The sequence below is a fragment of the Anolis sagrei genome, chromosome 5, assembly GCF_037176765.1.
Source record: "Anolis sagrei isolate rAnoSag1 chromosome 5, rAnoSag1.mat, whole genome shotgun sequence".
NCBI lineage: Eukaryota > Metazoa > Chordata > Lepidosauria > Squamata > Dactyloidae > Anolis > Anolis sagrei.
In genome coordinates this window covers 78574052-78587898 of record NC_090025.1, presented here as the reverse complement: position 1 = coordinate 78587898, position 13847 = coordinate 78574052, and the positions used below count along the sequence as shown (strand labels likewise).

General features: G+C 40.8%; 1 protein-coding gene across 1 annotated transcript in view; it reads left to right on the top strand.

Annotated features, from left to right (window-relative positions):
- GRXCR1 (glutaredoxin and cysteine rich domain containing 1) overlaps positions 1 to 13847 on the top strand; it is a 70669-nt gene that overhangs the window by 37454 nt on the left and 19368 nt on the right. The window contains exon 2 of the mRNA XM_060776177.2: positions 13585 to 13824. Within this exon, the coding sequence (XP_060632160.1) occupies positions 13585 to 13824 (240 nt within the window). The remainder of the gene's footprint in view (positions 1 to 13584; positions 13825 to 13847) is intronic.

The following is a 13847-nucleotide window of genomic DNA, read 5'->3' as shown; positions in this document are numbered from 1 at the left end:
AATGCTTTCAGTCATCTGAGCTGGTGGACTGAAGATGACAAACTGGTTATTCAAGGAAGTATGCAAGAAACATGCATGACTTAATTACTTTTAATTGTATTTACATTCCTAAAACCTCAGGGCAAGCACCCATCATACCACAGTGATCCCAGATTAGGTACAATAGTATTTGTCTAGTGTTACGGGCGAGGAACTGAAATGAAGAGACAGATGCTCATAGAGTCTCAAGGTGAGCTGAAATTTAAACCCAGCTCTGTGAAGTTGAAGTCTAACGGTCAGTTTACCCAGAGTCACCTGACAAAAGTTTCCTAGACTGTACCACTTCATGCTGCAGGTGGAGGAACTCATACTCTATAATAATCATAGATGAAAACTGAGACATTTTGTAGATAGGTAGGTTTGTAAGGGAGAGTATGATCCTTCAAATGACCTGAACCTGAGCTATATAGGCTTTATAGGTCAAAACCAGCACTTTGAATTGTGCCCAGAAATAACAGAGACATTGCAACAATAAAGTTTTGTGTTCTCTTTATTAAAACCCATTTGCAGCTCTTTGGACCAGTTGAAGTTTCTGAACACACATGAAAAGCAGCCCCATATAGAGCACAAATGTTACTAAGAGCTGACTTTTCAAGGAATTAGTGCAGTAGGCCCCAAGCAAATGCCCTCCACAGCACTGCCGAAACCGGACTTTTCAGTCTCAGAGTTGAATCCATGATCACACACAAACTGTCTTCAGAGAGAGTGTAACCCAGGCATGAGGAAACTTCAGCTCTCCAGGTGTTTTGGACTTCAACTCCTACAATTCCTAACAGCCTTCCAGGTGTTAGGAATAGTGGGAGTTGGAGTCCAAAACACTTGGAGGGCTGAAGTTTGCCTATACTTGGTGTAACCCCATCCAGCATAGGCTGAATCCTATACCCTGATTTGCCTCCCAACCAACAAGGAACACATTTATCTTGTCTGAATTAAGTTTCACTTTGTTCAGCTTCCAACAGTCTATTACTGATGACAGGCAATTTTTGGGACTAAAGATCTCATCATAAAGGCTGCCAAAATTGCTATGAAACATGGTGAATCTGGCGGTGCCTATTGGGGGGTATGGGGAACCTGTCACCCTACGCCCTGCATCACCAAGCTTAACATCAAGACGATCCCAGAAGATTTTAAGATTTTTTACTCTAACGCAACCACAAGCTTTTTATGCCAGTATTTTACTGAAACCATTAAGCATTTGTACCTGAATAATTCAAGCCTGTTCAATATATGTTCTTGTTATTTTATTCAACTTATACCAGCCTCAGTGTGGTCAAAGTATTACTAAAGCCAGCTTCACAGCAGCCTCTAACAAACTATAGTGGCACAGTGTGTGTTACAGAACAACCTCCCAATATTACCTCAACCTGATTATTAGTGAAATGGTGGCAGCGGAATTCTTTTGAAGAAGCATTTTAAGTCTCTCAGTTGCAGTGGTTCCCAGTTCCTAACTTTTAAACATACAGTTGGTTCAGCAACCATACTCCCTCATCATTTTGATGTCTTTACAATTTTGGCTGAGCAGCGTTGGGATTTATTTTATATATATGTTTCCCTGTCCATATTTTATTTTTAAAAAATCTTCCCTACTCCTCGCTGCGTTATTATACCCTGCTAGACTTTGGAATAACTTAGGCCCCTTCCACACAACTGAATAAAATCCCCCATTATCTGCTTTGAATTGGAATATATATCAGTGTGGACTCAAACCCAGTTCAAAGCAGATATTGTGGGATTTTCTGCCTTGATATTATGGGTTATAGGGCTGTGTGGCAGGGCCCTTAGTTTTCGTGCTCTGAAACTACTGGATATGTCATCTAACATGAAGACAGAGAAAAATTGAGAGAGACTGAAGTGCCAGTTTTCATAGGGAAATCTTTACAACATGAAGCAGTGGTGGATATGTATACTGGCATTTCCAGTTCACCCACTAGGCCATATTAGCACACACAGTACTTGCTCCAGCATTTTGATAATTGCTGTTTGCTGCTTGTGACCCAGATTGCTGCTTCTTGCCTGCAGTCTTCATTATCAGAAAGAATTCTCTAGCGAGTCACACTTACAGTGTGAAATGTTCCAGTATACAAGAACACAGTTTCTTCAGGGGGAAGATGCAGCTGGCAGAATGATTCCAGCCTGGCATTTGGAGCTAATTTTATGTTCATGGATGAAATGAGAAAGCAGAGGGCACGAAAGCACGCGAGCTGGGCTATATTCCTAGCAGAGTCACAAAGCAGTCGTGGTTGTGAATTTCTTCATTACACTTTGAAAAGGGCATTGAAAAATTCACAGATGGAGGTGTTACATAAGAGAACGATTACTACTGTCACCGGAGTGAAAAGCAATCTGAAATGGGTCCATGCCTGAAGAACAAGACTAAAACTTAAAATTTACATTGTATGTTGAAAATTACCCGTATATTCCGGCATATAAGATGGCTGGGCGTATAAGATGACCCCCAACTTTTCCAGTTAAAATATAGAGTTTGAGATATACTCGCCGTATAAGACTACCCCTCTTCCAATGCACACCAAATAAAATTTTTAAAAGCATCAGATTTGATTTCAATATGGTAATTTTCCTATTACTGTCCCTCCTTCTCTGCCTCTCAGATCTTGCACATGCGCACCCGCACCGCTTCACTGCAGTCTTCAGGAGTGGGATCTGAGAGGCAGAGGAGGAGGTACAGTAATAGGATACAAGGGCGGGCCAGACAGGTAAAAGAGTTGTGTTTTTCTGGGCCCAGAGCCACTCTATCTCTTTTTTTCATTCCCCGGGCACCTCGCATGCCTGCATTTTGCTCCGCCCTTCACTTACACTTTCCCGGTGAGGGACCCCTTCACCTCACCATCGGAACCACGAATCCTGATGAATGGATTTTCTTCTACCGTACTTCTACCGTACTTCTACCATACAGCGTCTTCTACCGTACTTCTACCATACAGCATCACCGTTAATGCTTTCATACAGTTGCTGCATATGGCAGGGACGCGGCCACTGCCATTTTTGAGCTCCCCCCACAATATGCGGCAACCACAGATTCTCCAATCCGGATTGGAAGTTTCAGCATCCGTTCTATAAGATGACTCCCGATGTATAAGACTACTCCTACATATAAGGTGATTCCCATGCATAAGGCTACTCCCGCGTATAAGACGACTCCCGCGTATAAGACGACCACTGACTTTTGAGAAGATTTTCTTGGATTAAAAAGTAGTTTTATACACCAGAATATACGGTAGAAGCAATCTGATTTGACTCTCCAGATATACTAGAAATAGAAACAATGCAATCTATTTGCAGTAGATCAACCACATATGGTTTTTATAGCTCAGTCAATTCTAGTATTATTTTGAAAAATTCACTTTTGGACTACAATTTCCATAATTCTCCAGTCAGAGGCTGTTATATATCACATACATTGTTGGTTGCAATTCAAAAAGGAACTTTCCCAAACTCTGGGATATAAAGATATGTCTAGCAGCAGGTGGCCTCCATGTCAGTATGTGTAACTGTACATAACTTTTTGTTTAATACCATGGGCCACCATAGAAACAAAACATGAACAATCATCAATGGAAACTATATACCCAGCTTAATATGTAATTTATATTTACTAAACAACAGTCATCCATGGGATTGGTGAATCCAGTCTGTGTTCTAGTCAACCAGGGAGGCCCTGCTTTCAGTCCCACCAGCTTTGCAAACGCGTCTGGTGGGGACGAGGGACAGGGCCTTCTTGGTAGTGACCCTCTGCCTGTGGAATATGCTCCCTAGCGAAATCAGGTTGGCTTCTTCCCTCCTTTCCTTTAGGAAAAAACTGAAATCATGGTTTTGGAACCAGGCCTTTGGCCAGCAGGCATGATAGCACTTTGGACATCGAACTGGACTATATGACCATGATAATAATGGAAATGACTATATGACTGTGATAATAATGTTTAATTGTTTTTAATCTATTGTTCTATTTATTGTTTTATATTGCTGTTATTTGTTATATTTGTGGTATAAAATTGTTGCCAGTGTAAGAGTCCCACCCCCAGGGGTTGAGAAAAGCTGGATAGAAATGTTGTAAATAAATATGTAATAGTCCAAAATTTAAAGGAATTATCCAAAGTGCTGAATGTATTTTGGGTGTAGGGCTCTGTTCCTTAGACCATGAATTAAATAAGAACTGGGACCAGATTCACTGCTCTACTGATAAGGAAGCTATCAGTTGCCGTTGGATATAGCCTGCTTCAAACTCACTAATGGTTCATCATGTCTTCTCACATTTTTACTCCACTTTCAAGTCCTCTCAAGCTTCCAGCCAAGAGCTATTTTTGCTTCAGGTCACTGCTTCTATAGCTCCCTCCAGTGGCCCTGTTTCTCACAGTTGCTGCCTTCTTCTGCTACTCCCAGGATCCATTTCCAAATTGGCTGTATATCACTTCTGGCCAACCTGCTCACCTTACTTATTACAATATGTTCCCTATAGTTAGGCCATGCAGTTCTCATTTTCATTCGTGCAGAGTCCACGAAGAACAGCCATTCTTCTATGTTGTGGTCAATTTCCATCAGGAGCTTGGAAGAAGAAATGAGTCACAAGTATGAGCTAGTTTGCATCAACATGTTCCAACCCCACTCCCCACCCCCATGTCCTATTCACCACATAGGAAATGTTTACTAGAAATACTGCTGTAAACAATGATGCAATGATGGAGCCCCCCCTCCCCCCCGGTGGCACAGTGGGTTAAACTTGCTAACCCAAAGATTGCAGGTTCGAATCTGGAGAGCGGAATGAGCTCCTGCTGTTAGCTCCAGTTTCTGCTAACCTAGCAGTTCGAAAACATGCAAATGTGAGTAGATAAATAGGTACCACTTCAGCAGGAAGGTACATGCAGTCTTGCTGGCCCCATGATCTTGGCGTTGTCTACAGACAACCCCGGCTCTAGAAATGGAGATGAGCACCAACCCGCAGAGTTGGACATGACTGGACTTAATGTCAAGGGAAAACCTTTACTTTTACCAAAACAATGATGAGAAAAGAAATTTAGGTTTGTGTGTGTATAATGAATTTAGGTTTCAGTACACTCAGTGATTACCCACAACAAAGAAAACATCTTTGCCTCTCTAATTGGATTTGAATTACTTAGCCGAGAAGCCATTTGTTATAGAGTGGGTAATTAAACAATACTAGAATTAATTCCCTTCCTCTCATCAGATCAGCAGCTTTTGTTCAAGCAGCGTTTAAGCTACATATAAGGAAAGCCACAATGATGTACCCACAAGTTATCAGAACAAAAGCAAAGAAAACATTACATAATGGAAAACAGAAAATTTGTGAGGTCCTGAGAACAGAACATCCAGTAAAGGACGTTTGAATGCAGAGAGCTGGATCCTCCCCCCAATGAAATGAAAGCCATGTGAAGACAGAAAAAGCACTCTCCCCACTGTGTTTGTCACTTGAATATGGAGGGAGGGAGGGAGGGAAAGCACATGTGATAAGTACTAGGCTTGCACAAATTTTTGGATTAGATCGGAACTCATAACCGATTTGTTAAATTTGAACATACGAAGGTAAGTTCTCAGACACACAGAAAAGGTGTGGGGATTTAGTATTTGAATCTCTTACCCATTTTTTTTTTTTTGCAAATGTTCTGTAAAATTCAGATGCCTCCCAAGGTCAATTTAATTTTCAATTACAATCATTTTTTGTCATGTCAGGAGCGACTTGAGAAACTACAAATTGCTTCTGGTAAGAGAGAATTGGCCGTCTGCAAGGACGTTGCCCAAGGGATGCCCGGATGTTTTGATGTTTTACCATCCTTGTCAGAGGCTTCTCCCATGTCCCCGCATGAGGAGCTGGAGCTGATGGAGGGAGCTCATCTGTGCTCTCCCCGGATTCGAACCCGTGACCTGTTGGTCTTCAGCCCTATCAGCACATGGGTTTAACCCACTGCACCATCAGGGCCTCCTAATTATAACCATTAAGCAACTTTGGTAAAGATGCTTTTAAAATCTCATTCCTTTGGCCCCATCTTCACCAGCGCTACCATAAGGGAGGCACAGTGAGTGTGGCTAATCACTGCCATCTTAACTGTAGTTTGGGAAAGCAATTGTAGGGATTGCAGAAGGCCCTGCCTTAAACTACATTCTCCAGTATGCTTTGGGAGAGAATGCACCAATCAGGAGAGATAAAATTATCCCTCCCCTTAAACAGTTAGTTTTTCTGAAAACTTTTTTAAAAATCCCTTAAATCAGTCGATGGATTAGTATTTCTGAATGTTGGGGGGGAATGATCCCTTGTTATCGCATGTCTTTGGATAGAAAAATCAAGGAGCTAGCTCTTGTAGTTTTTTAAATGTTTTTAAAAATTTTAAAAAATTGCCAAAAATCCATGGATAAGTCAAATGTTCTGATATTTGGTGGGCTAACAGTGGTAAATGTGTTCTACTATTCTAACAAGTTTCACCAGGATATCACAAAAATGAGGGAGAGAGAAGCCCTTGAAGTTTCCCCACTGCCAGTGATGTTTTCCCTGTTGCGCATGCGTGATTGCTATTAATGAAGTACTTACAAAGATTCAGAAGTTTTGTACATTTTCAAAATTTTTACCCCAAAATTCGGAAAGAACTTTAGAAGTGAAGCAGCAGTGCCCCCTACTTTGAACACCGTTTAGAACCATTTTTTGGATCACATATGCCTAATAACTACTCAGTAGATACATAAATTTTATTATGGCCCAGAGACCCTTATTACACTGTAGCATACAAGTTATACAGGTAATGAGATTAAGAACATCCAGTGGATAAAATTAGCAAACAGTAAAAGCTGCTTAAAATACATGTTGGCTAAAAACAAGGGCAAAAAGCTACAAAAAAGTACTTAAATCTCTAGTCAAAAACTCATGATGCAGAGTTACAATTGTGATTACCCTATATACTTGTGTATAAGGTATAAGTTCAGGGCAGGCTATGGGGCTAAAATCATTGATTTTGATATGAATAATGGATAAACAGAGGGCCATTCCACAGAGAGGGAAAATCATCAGTAGCACCTCAGGGGGGACAATCTGCTGTCGTTTTTTCTGACCAGGCATTCAAAAAGGCCAGAAGCGGTGCCATAGTGAAGATAACATAGGGATTAGTGCTTCTTCTAGATTCTCCAAGGGTGAACTAATCTCTCTTTCTTGCTGTTCTGATCAGAGTATTTTACAGAGTACAGCACTTACATTGACCCAAGGATAAATCCAACCAGTCAATTTTTAAACTAATCTTTCTAGACTTATACATGAGTATAATAACCAACACTCGCAATTACATTGCAAAAAGAAAAAGGTTAGGGTACATCTTCAAGACCATTGTTTCAGATTATTTTTCTTATATTTCATAAGCATTATGAACAAAGGCCAAATAGTCATGCCTTCTTCTGAAGCATAAAGGTTCATGCCTTATGGGATCAACACAAGGGCTATGTTTAGCCCATAGGCAAAAGTCTTTCTGCTTCAAAATAAGCTGTGACTCTTTGGCCTTTGCCCAGTAATACAATGATATTTTATTCTGAGGTCCAGGAAAAATCAATGCAACAAAAAGCCTTTAAGACAATTTTTTTTCCTAATGTATGGTCTTTTAAAATGATATTATCTTCCAAGTCCAAACTCAGGGTAAAACTAGGCATCAAAAGGACTGTGTCTAACTCAGCAGTTCTCAACCTGGGGGTCGCGATCCCCAGGGGGGTCACCTGGCCATTTCGGAGGGGTCGCAAGTCCGCCTCTGTTGGCCCTGCCCCAAGGGCGTGGGCCAAGCGAGGGCTCCTTTGTGTGAGGCCTGGCCTGGCACGAAGCCTGCCTCGCTCTCTTGCCATTCGGTGAGGCCATGGAGCAGGCTCTCTCACCAGATGTGGGACTGAAAGCAGCCCAGTAGCACCAGGAGGAGGAGGAGCAGCAGAAGCAGCTTAGATAATTCATCACACTATTTATTAGAAAAGGTCAGTCTTTCCTTTTGTTTTGTTTTCAGTATTTTCTGTTGGTCATATGAGTTCTGTGTGACAAGTTTGGTTCAATCCCATCGTTGGTGGAGGCAGAATGCTCTTTGATTGTAGGTAAACTATAAATCCCAGCAACTGCAACTCCTAAATGACAAAATCAATCCCCCGCAACCCCACCAGAATGCAATTTTGGACGTATCAGATATTAGTGCCAAATTTGGTCCCGTGAATGAAAATACATCCTGCATATCAGATATTTATTCATAATAGTAGCAAAATAACAGTTATCACAGTTAGCAACAAAAATAATTTTATGGTTGGGGGTCACAACAACATGAGGAACTGTATTAAGGGGTCGCGGCATTAGGAAGGTTGAGAACCACTGGTCTAACTTGTCATTAATCATTCCTACAATGGGATTTCCCCTGAAATACATAATTTAACTGGTAAGAATTGGGATATTAGGTTCTTGTGGGTTTTTTCGGGCTGTAGAGACATGTTCTAGAGGCATTTCTCCTGACGTTTCGCCTGCATCTATGGCAAGCATCCTCAGACCTCACTATCTCTGAGGATGCTTGCCATAGATGCAGGCGAAACGTCAGGAGAAATGCCTCTAGAACATGGCTCTATAGCCCGAAAAAATCCACAAGAACCTAGTGATTCCAGCCATGAAAGCCTTCGACAATAAATTGGGATATTGATTTACCCATAGTTGCTTGATACTGGTAGTGACTTTAAACACCCAATGCTCCTCCTAATTAATCCCTCTGCTCAAGAACTATGAATTGTATTGTATGAATCTGCTATTCCACTTCAGGATGCTTCCAGACAGGGCTTAAACCCATGCTTTAAGTGCCCACGCCCTTCCCAAAAACCCAAGCTTTCCTAGTGGGGATGTCCCCATGCTCTTTTGGTAACTCCCAGTAACTACCAGGAGGACATGTGCCTCCCTCCAAGCCCTTAAAATAAAAAAAATATATCAGGCTGCCATTATACCTCTCCCACAGGCTTCCTGGCATGTAGAAATGATGCACCAGGATGCAGGGGTGGGGTGGGGGCGGGGAAGCAATTATCCCCTGCCTCCTGGTGCATAATTTCTATGCAACAGGAGGCCTGTCGGAGAGGCGTAATGGTGACCCAGTAAGTTTTATTTTAAGGACTTAGGGGGCGGGTGGGGAGGGGCAGGGTGCTCCTCACTCCTCTGGGCTCGTGGAGCTCCACAAGCAAGATGGGCATGGGGACTGACACCCAGAGAATACTCGGTAGTCAGTCCCACAGGCCCCATAACCTGTTAGACACGAGCCTAATGGAATAAAAGTAAAAGTCTGATAGGACCCGCATTTTGGGTCCTGTCTAGAAGGGCCCTCTGTCAAACTATGATTGATAGTGGATACATACTGTGTTGAGAAACTTCAATATTGCAACTCTCTTCAATTGCGCTAATTTGTCAATTCATGGTCCTAAGATTGTACCTCCACATACACTTTTAACCCTGCCTTCCCATTGAACCAAGATGGCTACAGGAAAATTGCAGTATTGACCACTATTGATGGGTTTTACCTGTTAATAGCTAGATAAGGGAGAATCATGGGAGGGAGGCAGATTAACAGTGTGATGCACATGCTGTCATGCAGTAGGGACCACATTCGTGCCTCATGTGATAACATCCTCAGTCTAAATCACAAATGTAATAACGAAATGCCTTTAAACCGATATATATTCTCAGAAGAACTATTGCTGGCTTTTTTGCTTCTTTGCTATGTGAATGGTGAGATGTATGATATCAACAATTGAGAACTACTGAGCTAAATCACTAGTAATAACTGAGTAATAATACACTGCAGGTTTGCAGATTTAAATTACCCCTTTGTAGTTTATGTGTAAACATTTCAATCTGCCAGTGGAACAAGCTGCCTGCAGAGCTAGTTTGGCTGATGATATCATCAGCATAATTACCATCTCAAGAACTCACATGCCAAGGGATTTTTTTCCATTTATTAAATTGTATATGCTTGGAAGTGCAGAAGGGTGGAATTTGAGGTCCTGGCACAAACAGGGATTTAAGAAAATGGGTTAAAATGGAATTATTTTAAAAGTAGAAAAGAAGCTTATAGACTACCATTATATTTACCAAGAGCTGCAACTGCCTGATTGTATTAAGCTGTTTACTGTGGAGAAGCCATGTACATTTCAGTCATTTCAGAATGAACGATTGCGCAGGTATGATAAAGGTTAAGAAAAGGAGGAGGAGAAGGAACAAGGAAAGATGGCTAAAGATAAAGACGGTGCCAGTGTCAACAGGCACCTTTGTTCCTGGAATAAGTGGGAGGCAGCCAGGGAGTGCATGGCAACTCCCAGCAGTCCTTTGCAGATGGGATAAAGTGGAGGCTTCTGGCATCAGGATTGGTCCAATAGCGCACTAGGAAGGGTTAGGGTTTAAATAGCTGGCTCACACAAAAGAGGCAGCCAGTCCAAGGGGAACTTCAGCCCACCCTTCTCTGCCTGTACTTAGAATATTGATGCATTGTCATAACTGGGGGGTTTGGTGATGGGCACTGGTTAGGAATTCAATTATTGACCAGTAAAATTCTGCACTGCTAAAGGATATGGGTTCCCAAAGGGGAAAGGACCCTGGCTGACAAATTAATAATAAGAATAACAATAATACCCCATTTTACCACCACCCCCCAGGGGACAAAAAATGGCTTAACATAAAAGCATCAATGTGGTGTGGCCAGATATGAGGGTTGAATAAAAAGTAATGCCTCCACCTTCGTAACTCCTCAACAGATGGGCATACTGGTATGCAGTAGGTACTGGCTTGTTCAGTAGACTCTTCTCTATAGTTCTATTTCAGCGGGAAGCCTTAGTATTGAATGATTGTGTTGTTAAAGTGTGAAGTATGGAACCCTGCACAGACGGTCGGTCAATGCGACTTAAGCAACGTGCAGTCATTGAATTCTTGACAACAGAAGGTATCACCCCAAAGGAGATTCATCAGAGAATGCAATCTGTTTATGGTGATTGTGTTGATGTGAGTTCTGTGTGTCTTTGGGCGAGTAAGTTTAAAGAAGTTGAGGTGGGGACATCTGACTTGCATGACAAACAAAGAGTTGGATGTCCTGTGACAGCAACCACTGAGTTTCACAAGCAAAAGGTTGACAGATTGATTCAGGATTATCGTCGTATCATTCAGAGGGAAATTTCAAGCATAATTGGCATTTCACAAGAACGCGGGGGTCACATTATTGCTTTGCTTGGCTATCGGAAGATCTGTGCATGATGGGTCCCCAGGATGCTGACACCTGAAATGAAAACGCACAAACTTGAAACTTCAAAGACTGGATCTCACCACCATATGACATCCGCCATACAGTCCAGATTTAGCACCATCTGACTTCCATCTGTTCCCGATAATGAAAGAAGATCTGTAGGGACATCATTATGCTTCTGATGAAGATGTTGAGAGAACGGTGGGACACTGGTCCCAGACTTCTTCCATGACAGCTTCAGAAAACTTGCTCATTGTTGGCAGAAATGTATCCAACTGTCTGGTGATTATATGGAAAAGTGAATAGTGGTAATTAAAGAGCACATTCTAAGGATTATTTTTGCATTTGATTTATTAAAATATTCCCAAGTAACAAAGGTGGAGGCATTACTTTTCATTCAACCTTCGTACAACCATACAGAGTAGTCACACTATTCCAGCAGCTCTCTCAAGAGCAGAACATTATCCTAATGGCTAAACAGGTTGTTGGGTGGAGGATCCTTAATCCATTTGGGTGTCTACCCCAATAAGCTGTAACCAAATAAAGTTGTGTCCATTTTATTAACTCAACACAGTGTCTGTTGTTATCACATGAGGATGTCAAGCGGGAGGCTGGCAGCATTTACAACTACCTGGGAATTTCCTTAATCATAGACCTTATGTGGCTATTCAGGATTTGCTTAGATGATGATGGTGATGATGGCAATGACAACAACAGTTAGTTATAATGCTCTTTCCACCATCAAACATATACAATCAGGGACACTAATAACGTAAATAATAATGTAAATGTAGATGTGGTTTCTTCTATCACATCTTTAATATAATAAGCAGTGTACTTATTTTTATTTATTTAAAGCAATTTTGCATAGCTCTTCGTCTGGAAAGCAATTCCAGAACAGCTTGCATACAAAGAATAAAAAAAGAAACAATGTCTGTCTGCAGGCTTACAATTTAAAATATATCAGACAAAAGGAAAATTAGATAGGGAGGGAAAAGTGAAAAAACAGTCTCAAGAACCAACTCTTACATTTAAAATAGCATGATTTTGTTTATTTAGTGTATTTTTGCATTACCTTTCAGCCCACAGATAAAAACCAATTAAAACAATAGAAAGAGAAAAACATTTTAGCAACACATGAAGATATTCTTTAAAAACTCCAAAAACAACCTGGAAACATTGCCCTATGTTTAACTGGATCAGCTCCATGAATAGTTTGGCGACCATAGAGGTAATTCATGTGCCCTCTTCTCTAAATGGTTAGCATAGATGTGCCCCCAATAGATTTTTATGATCAAGTGGGGATTCTAATCTTGGTTTCCTACTGTCCTCACCCAACATCTAAACCACAGCATCATGTTGTCTGTCTGCAGGGTAATAATGTCCTTTATAAAACAAATGGTGCAATTCTTCACTTACAACATTGGAAGTTATAATAGACAAACGTTTATATGAAGAGTGATAAAAAAAATTAAAGGTCCTGAAACCGGTGTGGTCAGGTGAAGACTCCAAGTGCAACCAACAGTAAAAAGAACCCAATTTGTCATCAAAGGCTGGATCTAGAGATCCATGGAGAGTCTGCAATTATATGAGATTATTCATATGAACAATATTTTAAAGGGATGCCTGAAAAACAGAATTTAATTAAAGAAGCATATACAAAATATCAGGAAGATATGTGGCACATCGCCCAACTATGCAAGTCATTTAAATTTCAAAAGGTTTATTTTTACCTTTTTATTAAATAAAAGGGAGCCAGGGGGACATGTCTTAGATTTCAAGAAGTTTGCCTTGGCATTTTTTTGAAATGTCAGGGAAGCATATGGGTCATCTATCTCAGACTGTATCAGCTTGGATGACAAAACATTTTAGCAATGTAATTTGAGTAGCAGTACTGGAGGAGAGTTGTTTCTGAAATGTATATTTTCTAAATGGAAAATATACATGTGTAGATTTTCCAAATGGAAAGAAATACTCTGATGAAACATTGCATGATGCAGAGATCGTGCTCCATATCCTAAGCAGCCTTGCAAGAGAACTTGGAATGAGACTGAACAATATTTCATTTATACTCCTAAGAAGGATATGTCCGTCTTGTGCAATTGCAATTGCTTTTGCAAACATAATAGAATTTGATGCTGACTGCTTATCTTGTTTCTCAAACCGATTTAAAGCTACTGCTATGAAAATTAATAATGTATTATTATTTACTATCTTTAAAGGTGCTGTGCTGTGTTTTGTTATTTTTTTTCTAACCAAGAAGGGTAATTAAAAATGTGAAAAGTAATGTTTTCCTTTTTTAATGCAGGTATCTACGGTTCTAGAATATGGCCGCATAATAATTTACACAACAAGTCTTCGTGTGGTCAGAACAACTTTTGAAAGATGCGAGTTGGTTCGAAAGATTTTCCAAAACCACAGAGTGAAATTTGAAGAGAAAAACATTGCACTGAACAGTGAATATGGAAAGGAGTTGGATGAGAGATGCAAAAGAGTTTGCGAAACCCCATCGCTACCAGTTGTGTTTATTGAAGGCCAGTATCTGGGGGTAAGTATTACAGCATATGTCTC